The sequence below is a fragment of the Corvus brachyrhynchos genome, unplaced genomic scaffold (genome assembly GCF_000691975.1).
Source record: "Corvus brachyrhynchos isolate BGI_N302 unplaced genomic scaffold, ASM69197v1 scaffold633, whole genome shotgun sequence".
Taxonomy (NCBI): domain Eukaryota; kingdom Metazoa; phylum Chordata; class Aves; order Passeriformes; family Corvidae; genus Corvus; species Corvus brachyrhynchos.
The window spans coordinates 2,145,248-2,159,883 of record NW_008237435.1 but is presented as its reverse complement, the minus strand read 5'-3'; the positions used below and the strand labels follow the sequence as shown (position 1 = coordinate 2,159,883).

Genomic DNA, 14,636 nt, shown 5'->3' with positions numbered 1-14,636 from the left:
AGCAAGGGCTAAGCAAGCAGTGGTAGAGCATCCATGGATGTACAGCTTTAAATACATGAAACAACAAATTAGAAGAAGGATTAGGTGCAGAACTCATCCAAGGGAAAGCCCACCAAATTCTTTCAAATTTTTAGACAAAAATGCTGTAACAAGAGTATGGAAGACGTGAGGGAGAAAAGAAAGATTTCTTAAAAAGGAACTGAAAAGCTCTGTTCAGGCCTATAGAACACAGAAAACTATTTAAATAGGAGGACAGCCTTTAAGCCACTAAGTTTGACCTTGGAAAAAATGTACCCGCTCTCTTTATATGCATATTTACTAAAGCTTTTAGGAAGTAAATGCTATAGTAAAGATCAATGACTTTAGAAAAATACATGCCAAGATTTTGCAAAGGATCAAGACCCAGATAATACAATGATTCAATTTTAGTATCTTGATAGCAGCTAAAACTTGATCACATTAGCATTTTGGGCTAAGAGGAACTTAACTGCTTCCAACATAAAAAAAAAGCAAACAAAATCACAAGAAAACAAAAGCAAAAAATTTTTTAAAAGTGAAAAGCAGGATAATTATGCAGACATCAATATGAATCCACATCTAAATGCAACAGACCCCAATAAGCACTCATTAGAAAGACACTCACAATTTAGAAAGATTCCTTTCTCAAATACAGTGCACACCCGTGACTTCGTGTATATAAATGCACACACCAGCTATATTTTCTTCCCTACTTACTTGCAGCAAATGTCTCAAAAGAGACAACACTGCACAACATTTTCTTCAGGTGCACACTCATGCAGAAAAGAAACAGAGGCCTAGCAAATTATATGAAAATTTAGCATTGCACATGGAAGATCAGTTCCATCAAGTGCTTCAAGAGAACTAAACCCAAACTCATCCCAAGGAAGTCCAAAACAAAACCACCTGATACCACTGCCAAATCATAACTGCTTCTTCCTGCATTACTGAGAAACACATCTGCTGCCTTGGACTTTCTCTCTGACAGACTTCAAACTTCTGCCATTGACTAATGACTGACATGCTTGAACTGTTAAAAAAATGGATTTTTACTTTTTTTAATAATGAGAAAAGTATTTTTCACCCCTCATTTCCAAAAACAGCTGGAGCAGTTTGGCATAAATGTTAAAAAAATTTCTCAACTAGTAAAGGACTGCCAAATTCCAACAAGAAAGGTAAAATGACTGGAAAAAAGAATAAGCCACTGAAAATCTTTTCTTAAAATGGAAACACTTGTGCAATTTCAACTCCCCACTGCATGCATTATTATGTCCTCTGAAAGTAAGAAACAAAAGCTGTCTTTCAAGTGGGCAGTTGGGTTATGGTATGAAGGCCTCTTGATTTCAGTCTTATTTAAGAAAAATCAAAGGGGTTTTTCTTAATGAAGACAGAGCTTAAAAGCACCAGGTTCTTTTTTACTGTAAAGACTTATCCATAGCCTGCAACTTTTAACACAAACACTCTACAAATAAATACAAACAATTTGTATTCCAGATAAGCTTTAAAACTTTTACTGATCTTTTTTTTTTCTTTAGTCTATTTTCTGTTAAAATCTGTCCAAGATATGCCACAGGCTCAGGATTAAGAAATAATAAAAAGAAAAATCAACAACTACACAAAAAAAATCCAATTCAATCCTCTTTCAACTTACAAAAATGTGCCTCATAGGGACCATAAAATCCATGTAATTACCTGCTGCAGGATCTGTAACTGCTTGACTGGTGATGCCAGATGGTGGTTCTTGAAGCTGGTATGTTGCATTTGTGGAGGGTGTTGTAGGACTGGTGTTGCTGTTTGTCATGTAATGTGAAGGATATGGTGAGCTATTATAATACTGCGCATATTGGCCCTGGCCAAAACTGGGATAAGAGGGATATTCCTGCAAGACAAAAAAGCAACTGAATAGTCCATCAGAGTTTTGCTACTTTTTAGTATAAATTCCAAAATATAACTACAAACACATGTCAGACTTTGAGCACGTATGCTTCCTGGACTGGATGTTGTAGAACCTAAAACTGTGAGGCGGTAAAATGAAATCTAAATTACACATAATTTAGTATGTCTTCTCATACAAGTAGTTTATTAGACACACTGCTGAAGATGTGTGAATAAGAACATCAACCTCAGACAATTAGGTCTAGTACTGGAAGATGACAGATTGAAGAAAAAGATTTATAAACTTTAGTTTAACTAGAAAGGATGATAATTTCTTTCAATAAGCTATTTAAGGGCTTCATTTTTTCAGTGGATGAGAATTTACCTGCTGTGAACTATTAAATCCAGTAGAATTTGTAAGTGAATTATTTCCTGCATATATTCCTGATGATGTTGTAAAACTGCTGCCTGAAACGAAATGAAAAATTATGTGAATTACTAAAACAAAGCATTGGAAAATAACTTCAATCACATGATTATATCATAACATTATGGCATATTTGTAATATTTCCCATATGTTGACCAATTCAGCTCTATAACATGTTAATATACAAAAGTGATAATTCATAGTTCTTATACTCTGTGTTTCATTATTGCAATAAAAAAACCCCTGAAATTTAGACAGGAATTTTGGACCCACCTCATCTCTGATTGAAAATTAGGCTATTGCACCCCTCTGAATAATATCCAGCACTGTGGAAGTAATGAGGGCTTCTTTACTTTTTTTTTCCATTGAACAACAAGCACAAGCCTTGTCCCGAGAGACACCATCTCCCCTCATGAAAGCCTGGTGGCTCTGTTTCTCCTCCCACCTTTGAGAACGGTGTCCTCTCCTCTCCCTGAGCCTCAGGCCCTCACAGGAGCAGCAAAAGCCGTAACTCCCTGCTCCAAACAGCCTGGTCTGACTGCGAAGCCATTACGACTCACTAAGTGATCACAGACAGCCTTGGGCTGCAAACTTTTTCTCTTTTGAGAGAGTGTACCGGGCATGACACAGGAGGAAAAAAGTACCTCTCCGAGAAGGGAGACCCAAGACTGAATTTAGCCCAGAGACTGAATTACTGCCTCCATCTCCCTCCTCCAGCTTTCATGAACCACCAGAAATAAACAGATGGGGCTCTTGTTTAATACCCAACCTGAGAAGCTGTTCCACTAAAAGGGCAGCAACCCCCTTTCAGCTGTCTTGCCCTTGCTGGTTATAACCCAGGAGTGACACAGCCACCAGCTGAGACATATGGATGCACAGGGTGAAGCTACATAAGCCACCACAAAGTCTGTAATGAGGCAACCTATTGAACTCATCCAGCAGGAGAGCACCAGTCAGAGCAGGTTATTAAAGTGTGCAGGTTGTTTACAGCCTCCCTCGCCACCAAAATCTGCCTCAGTGCAAAGACATACAGAGACCTTGGGAGCAAAACTTGCAGGTGAGCAAAGGAGACTAGGAGGGATGAAAATCAAATCAACAGGGAGCCAGGCACACAGATGCAGCAATCCTCTGATGTATCCTACAGAAAGCAATTAACAACCAAATCCAAAAAGAGGTTGCTCGTTGGGAAAATCAACATTTTTGCAACTCCAAGGAGGACAGAATGCGGGCAGGGGTTCATACTTACTACAACCCCTGCAAGACATTTGTGAGCTATTTACTTTTCTTAAACAAAAAAACCACCAAACCAATAGGTATTGTAGCTATGAGAAGTCAGAAGGAAAAATATTTAAATGCTTTGACTGCAAAAGTTACTAAAAGCACATACAAGTTAAGCCTCAAAGAAGGAGGTGTGAAGACCAACAGCAGAGGGAGTAAAGGATGAAGCTTAAATTTAATGTATGAAATTACTGTAAACATTTCTCTTGTGTCTTCTACTAGTGCAAAATCTCTGATTGTTGATAGATGCTACCAATCCTGTGAACTAAAATCATATTACTTCAGCAGAAGAGTTGACATCCAAGTTTAGCAGATAGTACAGATAAACAGTACTAATGAGAAAAACATGTTGTTTTAAATTTAATTTAAAATTGGAAAACAGATGTTTTTTTTTTTTTATTGTAACCAACACGAAAGCCAAAATACAGCTGAAAAATATTTTAAATTGCAAAACTTTGAAATGATATTTTATTTCTAATAGTGCTCTGTCTGGAAGATTATAAGTCCCTGTGTCTCTTCTTATTTCTGTAGGGTTTTTTGAGTGATGCAGTAATACATTCAAACCCAGGTTTTAAGGTGCACAGTTTAAGCCACTCTAAAAGGATATAAAAGGCCTCTCATAGTTATAATTAGAAAAAAAATAGACTTTTTTTGAGGAATACATCATCTTTCCTCAGAAAGTTTGGAAAATAATTTGCAAGAGCAAATGAGAAAAGTAATTATATGCCAGCCAGCATCTCTCCCTCTCAGACAAAGACACACACACACTAACACACAGATCTCTCTCTTTCATCTCATGGTCAGCGCTGGCTCCTATGGAGGAGGGGTAGGGGTCTCTTAGACCGTAACAAACATGAAGCAGGTTTCTCAGAAACAACTCTGTGGGCCACCCAGAACTACAGGCCTGAGGTTGTTTTTAAAATACTCATGATTTTGCAAATTGCTTTTTAAATATTCAGCCATAACATAGCATAGAGCCGCTATCCTGCCTTAGCTGAACAAACACAAAAATAAGAATCACTACAAAACACACAAGATTTACTGCCCTAAGCTGGCTGGCTACATAGCTTTAAAATGTGATAAAAGCTGTAAATTGCAGGTCAAAGGTCTATTTTGCAAAGAGCTCTGACCCACATTAAAGCTGGGAATCCCAGTCAGCATCGGAAGGCGGCCGGACCCTGCTGGGACTAGGGTGCGCTCCAGGCGTGGGGCTCACCCTGCGCCGCCGCAGGCATGGGATAAGGTCCTCCCCCGTGTATTGGCCACAGAAGCCCATTTGCTTTCCTAGCTCAGTGTCCTTGCCATGGGCTATGTCTATCATCAGGGCACAATGTATGTGGCAGAAGTTTAGTGCAGCTCTCTTGGGAAAGCCGTAGACAGCCAGATGGGCTATTTGAACTCAAGGTTTCTTCCGTTTGCCAACAGTGTTTAAAAATCCTTGGCAAACTCCCCCTTGTTGTCCTAGTAACTGCTTAGCCATCCAGCACAATATTTTTATACTGTATAATAATAACCAAATACCTTAACGTTTACTTTTTTACAGTTGAATTCCCAAACCAATTGGATCGTTATTCTCAGTCATCACAGTCTTGGTAACTAAAACAATGCTGGTGCTCATCACAGATCCAGCACCCTTCCAGCGGTAGGGAACTCAGGTGGAGGGTAAAAGTCATGCTTTTATCACAGTCAAAGGAGACTCAAATAAGACAGTTGCAAATGGAGTTCTTTCCTTGCTGTTTCCCCCAGCCCTTCTCCACTCCATTTACCCTTACTGAGCAATCCTTATAACTCTGCCAATATAGGAACAACAGCCCATTCCCACAGCCATTAGTCATGTAAGTGGTCTTTCAACATCTATGAAGCAGCTTATATGAAAAACAGCTTAAGGAACACACTCGTTAAATAAAGCAAGGGGGGGAGGGGAGTGGGGAGATGGGTGGCAGAACCTCCTGAGTCCTCTTCTCACCCTCTCCCCCTATGCACCCTCCCTTACAGAGATTATAAATTTGCAACAAACAAAAATCCAATTACCAGAATAAATTTAGCTAGGAGTCACAGGCAGAAATTCTCCTTATAATTTTCATAAATTGGCAGCCTCTCCCTCCACTATTGTTCAGTGACTAATGATGCTGTAATTTTAGCAAGGTCAGGAAAAGCACTGCGTTTAATTGGCTGCACACGCACCGCGAGACAGCGTCCCTACATTGCAGGGAGACATTCATCCCAGGGAGAGGAACCAGAATTAACTCCAAGGTTTTCGAGCACGAGGTAACCCCAGTCAGGGAACACGAGCAGGACAACTGCAAGGCCGCTAGGAAATCCCCTTTACCGCAGGCAAGAATGCCAGCAGGGCCCCGAGCGCGCTGTCATGTAACGCTTGGTTGTGAAGGAGGTTGTGGGATCCATCATCTCCATTTAGCAGCTCAGCAGCTGCACGCAGGAGATGAAGAGCAGCTATTGCAGGCTATGACAAGGCTGAGGCTGCAGCCTGCCCATATACTGCTAGAGGGGAAAGGGAGAATAAACTCATTTTCCTCTCTGGAGGTTTCTGCACAAACAACTGAACAGCAGCAGCTCTAACGCTGTCTTCTGTCATGAGAATCAATTTTGTCCTTAAATAATAGTTGAAATTATGAATAGGTTCTCCTTCCAAAATTAAATCAGGAAAGGGAAACAAATGTTCCTGTTTACTTTTAACAGCTGTTCAATCAAAAGGAAGAATTAAGTCAATTTAGGGTTGTTTCAAATACAAAAGTTAACTTAATGAAAATATTACAAAGACATATATTCTCATGTATAGCATGACATATATTGTCAAACATTTAACTTCAAGAAAGACCTGTTCAGCAATGTGATTCTTTTCTACTTAGCAACTAAATACTCCACCAATTCTTTCATTTGAAATATTCTCCTTATTTCTATTCTTATGGTCTCTAAGGTTTCTGTAGAAGACCAGTCCTTCCCTCACCCAGACATCATGCTGTTCATGAGCACAACAGAAAGAGCATACACACCACAGGGACCCTCCAACTCTGACCTGTGGCTCTTCTGCCCAAGCCGGACTGTCAATGATCCACTGACTTCCACAGGTGGGCAGCTCTCAGCCCAAGCACAGCACAGCCAGAGCAGAACCCAGGGTCAGACCCCCTCCTCCCTCAGCTCTGCAGACAACTCCATCATTAAAACAATTCTTCTGATCCTTTTCTTATTAGAGCCTTCACAACTGGGTCATCTCGAACATATTTCTTTTTGCAGAATATTTTTAGATCCTTGCCTCTCAATGTATACAGCTGAAATGCTTTCCAAGATCTTACTGTTCCATCTCTTGACACCTGTCACCCTTTGCTGTGCTTGACAATTCTGATCTTATACACATTTTGCATAAAGCAAAAAAACAAAGCAATACCTTTTATGGCAGACTCTATGCACACTATTGACAGAGTCCTAGCTTTGCACTACTAATGCCAGCATTCACATTACTTACAGCATTCATTTAAAATTTTCCAAGCACTCTCTGTGTTATCCTATGCTGCTCCTTCTTCCCTCTGTCTATAGAATGAGTTTCCCATAGACATCTGCAAAACTATTTCCCTTTCCTGCCTAAAATCCCTTTATATTGACATCCCTCTCCTCGGTATCTTACAAAAAACATCTTTAGAACTGTTAGATAACCAGTATGGGGTGCCAACTGTTTCTTATACATAAACAGTGTCAGCTTTATTGTTACATTAAGCCCTCCTAGCCTGTGTGTTTTATTTTAGCCTCCAACTTCTATGGGGACTATATTTTTATTTGCCTGTAGAAGTTAGCACAACAGGATCCCAGTATATGACTATGGCATGAAGGTACTACTGCAATAGAAATTATAGGCAGCACAGACATGATTTTTCAGTAACATTATTTCCTAGCTACTGTGAATTATCAGTTCCTTAAAAGCTGAAATGTTGATTCAGAAGATCATTGTAGCTGCTGCTGGCAAATATTTTGAGCTCTCTCCTACAGAGAGGCAGGGTGTTTTTTTTTTTATGGGGTGCCAACTGTTTCTTATACATAAACAGTGTCAGCTTTATTGTTACATTAAGCCCTCCTAGCCTGTGTGTTTTATTTTAGCCTCCAACTTCTATGGGGACTATATTTTTATTTGCCTGTAGAAGTTAGCACAACAGGATCCCAGTATATGACTATGGCATGAAGGTACTACTGCAATAGAAATTATAGGCAGCACAGACATGATTTTTCAATAACATTATTTCCTAGCTACTGTGAATTATCAGTTCCTTAAAAGCTGAAATGTTGATTCAGAAGATCATTGTAGCTGCTGCTGGCAAATATTTTGAGCTCTCTCCTACAGAGAGGCAGGATTTTTTTTTTGGGGGGTGTGGGGGGGTGGGTGTGGAGGTGGGTGTGGAGGTGTGTTTGTTTCCTGAGGTTTTTGTGTAGCTGTCTGCAGAAAGCTAAACCAGTAACTTGATTTGGTTATATTTACTCTGATGAGGAGAAGACCATCACTATTCAGCATGTAGATGAAAATCCATATGCTACTCTGGTCCTGTCCCTCTTACTTGTCAGACCACACTACAAGTCAGCAATACTTCAGATGTCAGATGGTCACTTCTGCCCTATGGAGCTACTCAACACACAGCTCAAAAGGGGATTTGAAAAAAAAATGCAACAAAAACACATCTCTCATGTCTGAGCAAAGGACTGGATCAATATACCCTTAAAACTGTGGAACAAAAGCAAAATCTCACTCACTTAGTCTCTGAAAGCACTTCTGCTTCAAGACATTTCATGGAGTGTTTACCTGATGGCATACAGTTTAAACTGAGCTTGATAATATATAAAGGTGCTAAACTTATAAAAATATGTGGTCTGTTTCTGTGATTGATCACTTATTTCAACAATTCCAAAATCTGCAACACACCTGATATCTACTGCCAAATTCAGGCTGAAAAGGCCTGCAGCAGACATCCCAAATTAGCTATTTCTGGTAAACAAAGATTTTTCAAAATATCTGTTAAGCGGTGAGCAATCCAGAACCAGGCACAACCAGTGAATTCTCAATACGGAAGAGGGAAAAGGAATTGGGAGAACAAGGTGGAAAGACATTAAGTAAACTAAACAGGCAAGTAAGGCTACAAAATGTAATTGATAATAATAGCCTGCACATACAAAGACTTACGACTTTTAAATAGACTTCAAAGAAACAGACTTCAATCATTACTTAGCTACCTCCACAGCTGCAGTAAGTATTTTTATCTTCTTCTCCCTCCTCAAACATGCTCAGGTGTCAAATTATATTTGGCACTTCCTAAATTCATAATCCTGACACGTTTTCCAGAACTAGCTTTGTCTCATTCACTATTTGCTAAACTATTGCTATTCAGAGATACATTTTTACTATAATAACACTAGAACACTTCACTATTTAACATTTAATGAAGCAAGGGATCTTCCAGACTGCTGAGAGCTGGCCTGTTGCTCTCTCAGCAAAGGCAATCATCATTTCATCTCCAACTGCAATAAAATCAGTTAAGTGCCCAAGAAAACATTCATTTTTATTCTAGGAATAAAACAAAATAAGGAGGGAAAAAAACCCACCATAGCATTAGCTATATCCAATTAATGGTAACATCTGTTTATACAGACCTTGCATCTGGTAGCTATAGGGAGCCTGTCCAGGTTGAGGTGTGCTAAAGCTGGCACCGTAGCTTAGAAATCCTGTCTGTCCAGGTGACTGTGACTGTGCCAATCCACCTTCTGTCTTGATGCCTGCCCACAATGCACCTAAATCAGTTAGTGACAGCAAATCTATTTGTTCATATTCAAAGAGGGATGGAAAACAAAATCACTTAATTAACAGCAATTTTAACATATACCTACTCTTCTTGCCTGACAGAACAAATATTGAGAGCATGCACAAATGAATAGGGTAAGGGCAGTCTAAAAGCATGTGGAAAACTGAAGTTCACCAGGGAGAGGTTAAATCCAAAACTGTGTTTCCAATAACTGCAAAAGAAATTTATACATGAACAGGAAGTTGCATTATTCCTTTTTCCTTTCCTGCCAGAGGCAAACTTTTCCATATATTCATGACATTACACAGAGGTAGATTAGCAACTTTATATGAATTTAATGAAGCATAGCATAGCCAAGCTCTCCTGCCATCTACCCATTAATGACATAACTGAGATTTGCATTGTATAATACTCCTACATGAAAATTACACAGGTCCAAGAACAGTTTTCTAAGGAATGAGAAGTGGATAAAGAGAACTAGCAGTATTAAGTACAATGATGATTTTACAAAGGTAATTAAACACTAATTCAGTTTTTAACAAAAAAGCACCTAACAGACAGGAACTATTCCTGAAGCAATCTCCTGAACTGGGAAAAGCATAGCAGAGAGTCATTAATCTGCACTGATGGGGAAATCCATTACACACCACATTACTCTCTCATTTCTAAATTTAGTTATAAAAGAATGCAAAGTCTGATCAATGAATGACTTGCTACCCAGTTTCAGTGATTCTTCCCTCAATTTGTAAGGCAATGAGCAGCAAATATCAGGAAGCAAAATACTGAGGAAATGCACACAATTCAGACTCTGTCTCTTAGTTTTAATTATAAAGTTGTCCCAACATGAACTACCATTTAAAAATAATTATAGCCAAAGTAATGGAAAAGTGATACAATATTCTTAGGTTTCGTTGTGGCATTCAGTGATACCTCATTGTTCTGAAACCAAAAATATTTGAACTGAATTAACTAAGTGTGAATTAGTAACATTCCTTTGAAAATTACTGTTAATCTAAGGTCCATTTCCTGGTTGGATTTTTCTTTAGACAATATTCAACAGTGTTTCAAGGTAGGAGAGGGCTCAGAAGCTACTGTGTTGGCAAAACTTCAATACCTCCCTGTATACAAATGGCAGCATATTCTCTGCCATCTAAATAATTACTTTTCAGCTGCTGTCATTGATTACCCTTAATTCCTTCTGCCAGGCCTCCAACTGCCAGACTAACCCTGTTTGCTTGTTTTCCCCTGATGCTTACTTGCTTCTTCTGTTTCATGTTACAATTAAGCAGTTCAAATGACGAATCTTGACACCTCATTTTCAAGGGGAAACTCCTGCTATGGATGATTTGGTATCAACAATCCCTATTTGTTGTCTGTTTAAGGACTTCTGAAATGCTGATTAAATATGGCTTAGAGAAAGTTTAACTAAATCAAGTATTAAATTTCTAGCCTAAATTTCCTTTAACAGCCTGATCCAACTCTCTATCTCAGTCCGAGCAGGAGGAGATGATCAAAAGCAGCAGTAGGAGGATGACACTTGAGTGAAGACAACTTGGCACTGACATGCCCTTTTGCAAACCTCCATGCTATGAAGAGCCTTTCATCTCCTGGGACTTGCTCTCACACTTGCTCTTATCCAGAAAGCCTTCACTCATCAAACCTCGATGCTCCCAAGTCTAATGTACTCAAGGAAGTGGGAAGGGACAGTGACACAAGGGGACTGCCAGGATCTGGAAAGTAAAGAAGCTGGCAAGCAAAGCCTTTGCTAGATGCTGGTGCTGGAGCAGGCAGGAGGAAAGAGCTTCAGGAAATTCTCCAGCCTCCTCAGGGGCTTTGCAGATGAAGCAGAGCCAGGAGCCCCAGGGCAGCAGCTGTCAATGGCATTCCCCTCCACCCCCCTTCCTGCCTGCATGGCTGCATGACTGTGGAGGTGGGGAACTGGAAAAATGAACAGGCTAGAGGTGCAGTTGAGACAGGACCTTCCCAAACTCCACTCTAGAGAGAAAACTTGAGGCAGGCTGATACAGGAACTCATGAATACTCTTTCTTCTAGTAGAACCAGAGTAAAGAAACAAAAAGAAAGAGGCCTCAACTCAGTTTTTCCTTTCACATAGGCATAAGTCTTCTCCCTTTATACTGCTGTAAGATTTCTGCCTGGGCAAAAGAAAGGCAAGACAGAGGGTACATGGGGTCTAAACTGCGGATCAAAGAGTAGAGTTTTGGCTTTAAGCAAGGCTTCAGTTCTTGCCTGTTGCAAATGAGAGTCCTAATGCTCCCCACATAATTTCATTTGGGAGAACAGATTATATGTCATGCCTTAAATATGGAAAAAAATATGTTAGGTCCCAAAACTTTTAAATAGTTATTTGCTTTTAAATATTACTCCTATAAAGTACATCAGCAAGGAACACCTTAGCACTAGCCACAAGGCATTTTCTGAAAAGAACGAAATGCATAAAAACCCTCTTGGCTCAGGAGCTGAGGATTTCAGTGGTCAAAAGCAGCTCTGCAATGTAAAACATTGTAAATTTATCTGAAGTCCTAGGCATGGGGGATGGACTAGGCAAAAAACTAAACCAAAACAAAAGAGCAGGCAAGCATGTTAACCCCTACAAGCAGTTGCCAAGTAAAGCAACTCTCAATTACAGCTCCGACGACAGTGAGACAGCTAAACTCAAGTAGGGAAATCAAGGCCTGGCTGAAGTCAGTGGGAATTTTAGAGTTGACTTCAGTGAGGTCAGGATTTCATCCAGAGGAAGCAAGCAAAAAACAAAAAAGTCACTGTTTGGGCTGCCCAAGCCTTGCAGTCAGCCAAGTATGAACATGAGGTGTCCACAGGAGAAACAGGTCAAGAAAAGCAGGGTGGGGAAAAGGGTTGTCTGTTATCACCCCACCTGATCCAGATGGAATTAGAAGACAAGCTCTCATCAGCAGGAGCTCTTGGGTGTGTATATGTGCATGCGTGTGTCTAAGATTCCCCAGCTCACGGTGTAAGCTTAAAATATGTGGATTCTAACTAGAACTGAAACATCCAATTTATACTTAGAACCCTATTTTAAAGCATGGGGAAATAAGAATGTATGGTGAACCTACTGTTCACCATAATCTGCCCTAGGATATACTTGAGAGCCAGTGGATTTTCAACTTGCAGACTTCAAGATGGAAGATTCACCAGTTTTTCACTTAAAACTTTTAACAATTTTAAAGTGAACAGTTTGTATGGTGCGTTCTGTCCTTTTTGTATAAAACTTACATTATTTGAATGTATTTTTACAAAATATACTTCTCAAAGCATGTGGATTGTATAATTTTAATATATTCCCCCAGAGGAATATAAGACCTATTTTCTAATAATGCATCCTCGCTGCTGCACTGCTATGTGGTCTGCCAGCAGACAGTCTGGCAGGAAAATGGTCTCACCCACGGCAGCTTGTTTTTAAATTAAATTTTTTTGGAAATATTTGCTATTTAGTACTATCTCCTTCATCGAGCAGACAGACCTTCAGTGGCAATTTACCTCAATTTTCACCTCCAGGGAGTTTTAAAACATTGGAAAGTGAGATTTTTTTGATGGAGGCATTTTTGAATCAGTTTTTTTGCCTGCTGAAAATCAGCACAGCCTCGCAGATTCATCTGTGTTCCAGTAATCTGTATCAGCTGAAATTCAGACCTTTACGTCCCCACGTAACCTCCGGCACTGCTGGGGAGCAGAGCCCTGAGCAAGTAGCCAGGGGCTGGGCCTGTGTAATGGAAGCACAGAGATCCCTCTTCCCACTTCAGTGCTGTATTTTTGATGTCACCAACAAAAAGCTAACGAACCTCTCCCCCCGATCCCAAAATGGGTCTTCTTGAGTACCTTTGTAGCTTGTTAATACATAAATTAAACACCACTCATTCCAAGGGGGGAAAATTTACAGTGTTCCACAAGAAATGCTCTAGAGCACAGCTGTCCCATTAAGTACTAACCTGAGGGTCACATAACCTTGATCTAAAAAACATTTACCTCAGGAATAAAGTAACACGGACGTGATTTCTTACCATATGAAGGGATTCCATAGGGTTGGCCGGGCTGGGGGTAAGTGGCATAGGCTGTAGCTTGTTGCATTCCCGTTGTAAACTGTGTCTGCCCATAAGCAGCCATCGTTTGTGAAGACGGGGTAGGAAGAATATGTGGGTAGGGTCTGCTATTGATTACAAATGACAGAAAATAGGACAGACACTGCATTAGACAGACATGTGTGTACTTATTTTTAGCCTTATTATAATCCTGCTGCTTCATTAACACATAATCATAGGCTGTGCTAGACAACAGAAACTTTAAGAGACAAAACAGTAAGAATCAATAATAAAAGAATAAATGAAATAAGAACTTTACAAATATTTTTCAAATACATTCTTAGCATTTAAAAAAAAAATGTTTTTTTCCCCTAGAAGCTGCTGCGGTTTAAATTATGGCTTAACAGATGGACTCAATTATTATTTTAAATGAGGTTAAAATCTGCCTATTCCAGTTATTATTATTACTACTACTATTATTATTTTAAAAAGATATCATACTTGGAAGGGTAAATCTGTGGTGGGGAGAACTGGTGTGTTTGTCTTGGGCTGAAACCACTGCTTCCAATTGCTGCACCAAGGAGAAAAGAAAGCATACAGAAGTGTAAATACACACACCAAAGATAAATATTATTTTTCCTAATAGAATTTCAGAGTATTAACAAGATTTTAATTAAATTCAAATATTATTGATACCTTAGATAGAAAATAATATTTTATGAGGAACTATACAAGAATGCTTAACATTAAAATCTTGATTGCAAATCTCAAATACTAAATTGCCCCTTTGTACACCTCCTGAGCCATAGTTTATTCTTTGGTTGCACACAGGCAACATTTTCAATGCAAACAACCTATTTCCTAATGGAAACATTTCCCTTCGTATTTTCAAAGGATTGTTGATATCTCAAGTGCAACATTTTATTAACTTTTAGGATTTTTAAGACCTACATTTTATGAAGGAGCTTTATGCATGCCTTGATTGAAAACATATGGCCCTCTTCAGAGCACGCGCCTCTTTTTAAAAAAAAAAAAATTCCTAATACAGACTATGTATTACCTTATTACACTTCTATTTTCTTCCACCTCATCTGCTGTCTAAAATGCTTTCAGACCTTCAAATCAGTGTTGCATAAAGATGTCCAAGGCACAGATGCTGTTAGTGAAACACGCAGGCAGAGGA

The 14,636-nt window shown here is 39.3% G+C and overlaps 1 protein-coding gene across 9 annotated transcripts in view; it reads right to left on the bottom strand.

Moving 5' to 3' along the window:
• The window catches only part of EYA1 (EYA transcriptional coactivator and phosphatase 1), a 150,673-nt gene that overhangs the window by 58,715 nt on the left and 77,322 nt on the right, over window positions 1-14,636 (bottom strand). For 5 of the 9 annotated variants that reach the window (XM_017731226.1, XM_017731229.1, XM_008631382.2 and 2 more), the window contains 5 exons: window positions 13,955-14,024; window positions 13,436-13,581; window positions 9,249-9,386; window positions 2,279-2,361; window positions 1,711-1,897 (listed from right to left, as the gene is read on the bottom strand). In XM_017731226.1, the coding sequence (XP_017586715.1) occupies window positions 1,711-1,897; window positions 2,279-2,361; window positions 9,249-9,386; window positions 13,436-13,581; window positions 13,955-14,024 (624 nt within the window). The remainder of the gene's footprint in view (window positions 1-1,710; window positions 1,898-2,278; window positions 2,362-9,248; window positions 9,387-13,435; window positions 13,582-13,954; window positions 14,025-14,636) is intronic. The other 4 variants (XM_017731228.1, XM_008631376.2, XM_017731227.1 and 1 more) reach the window with 3 other exon arrangements.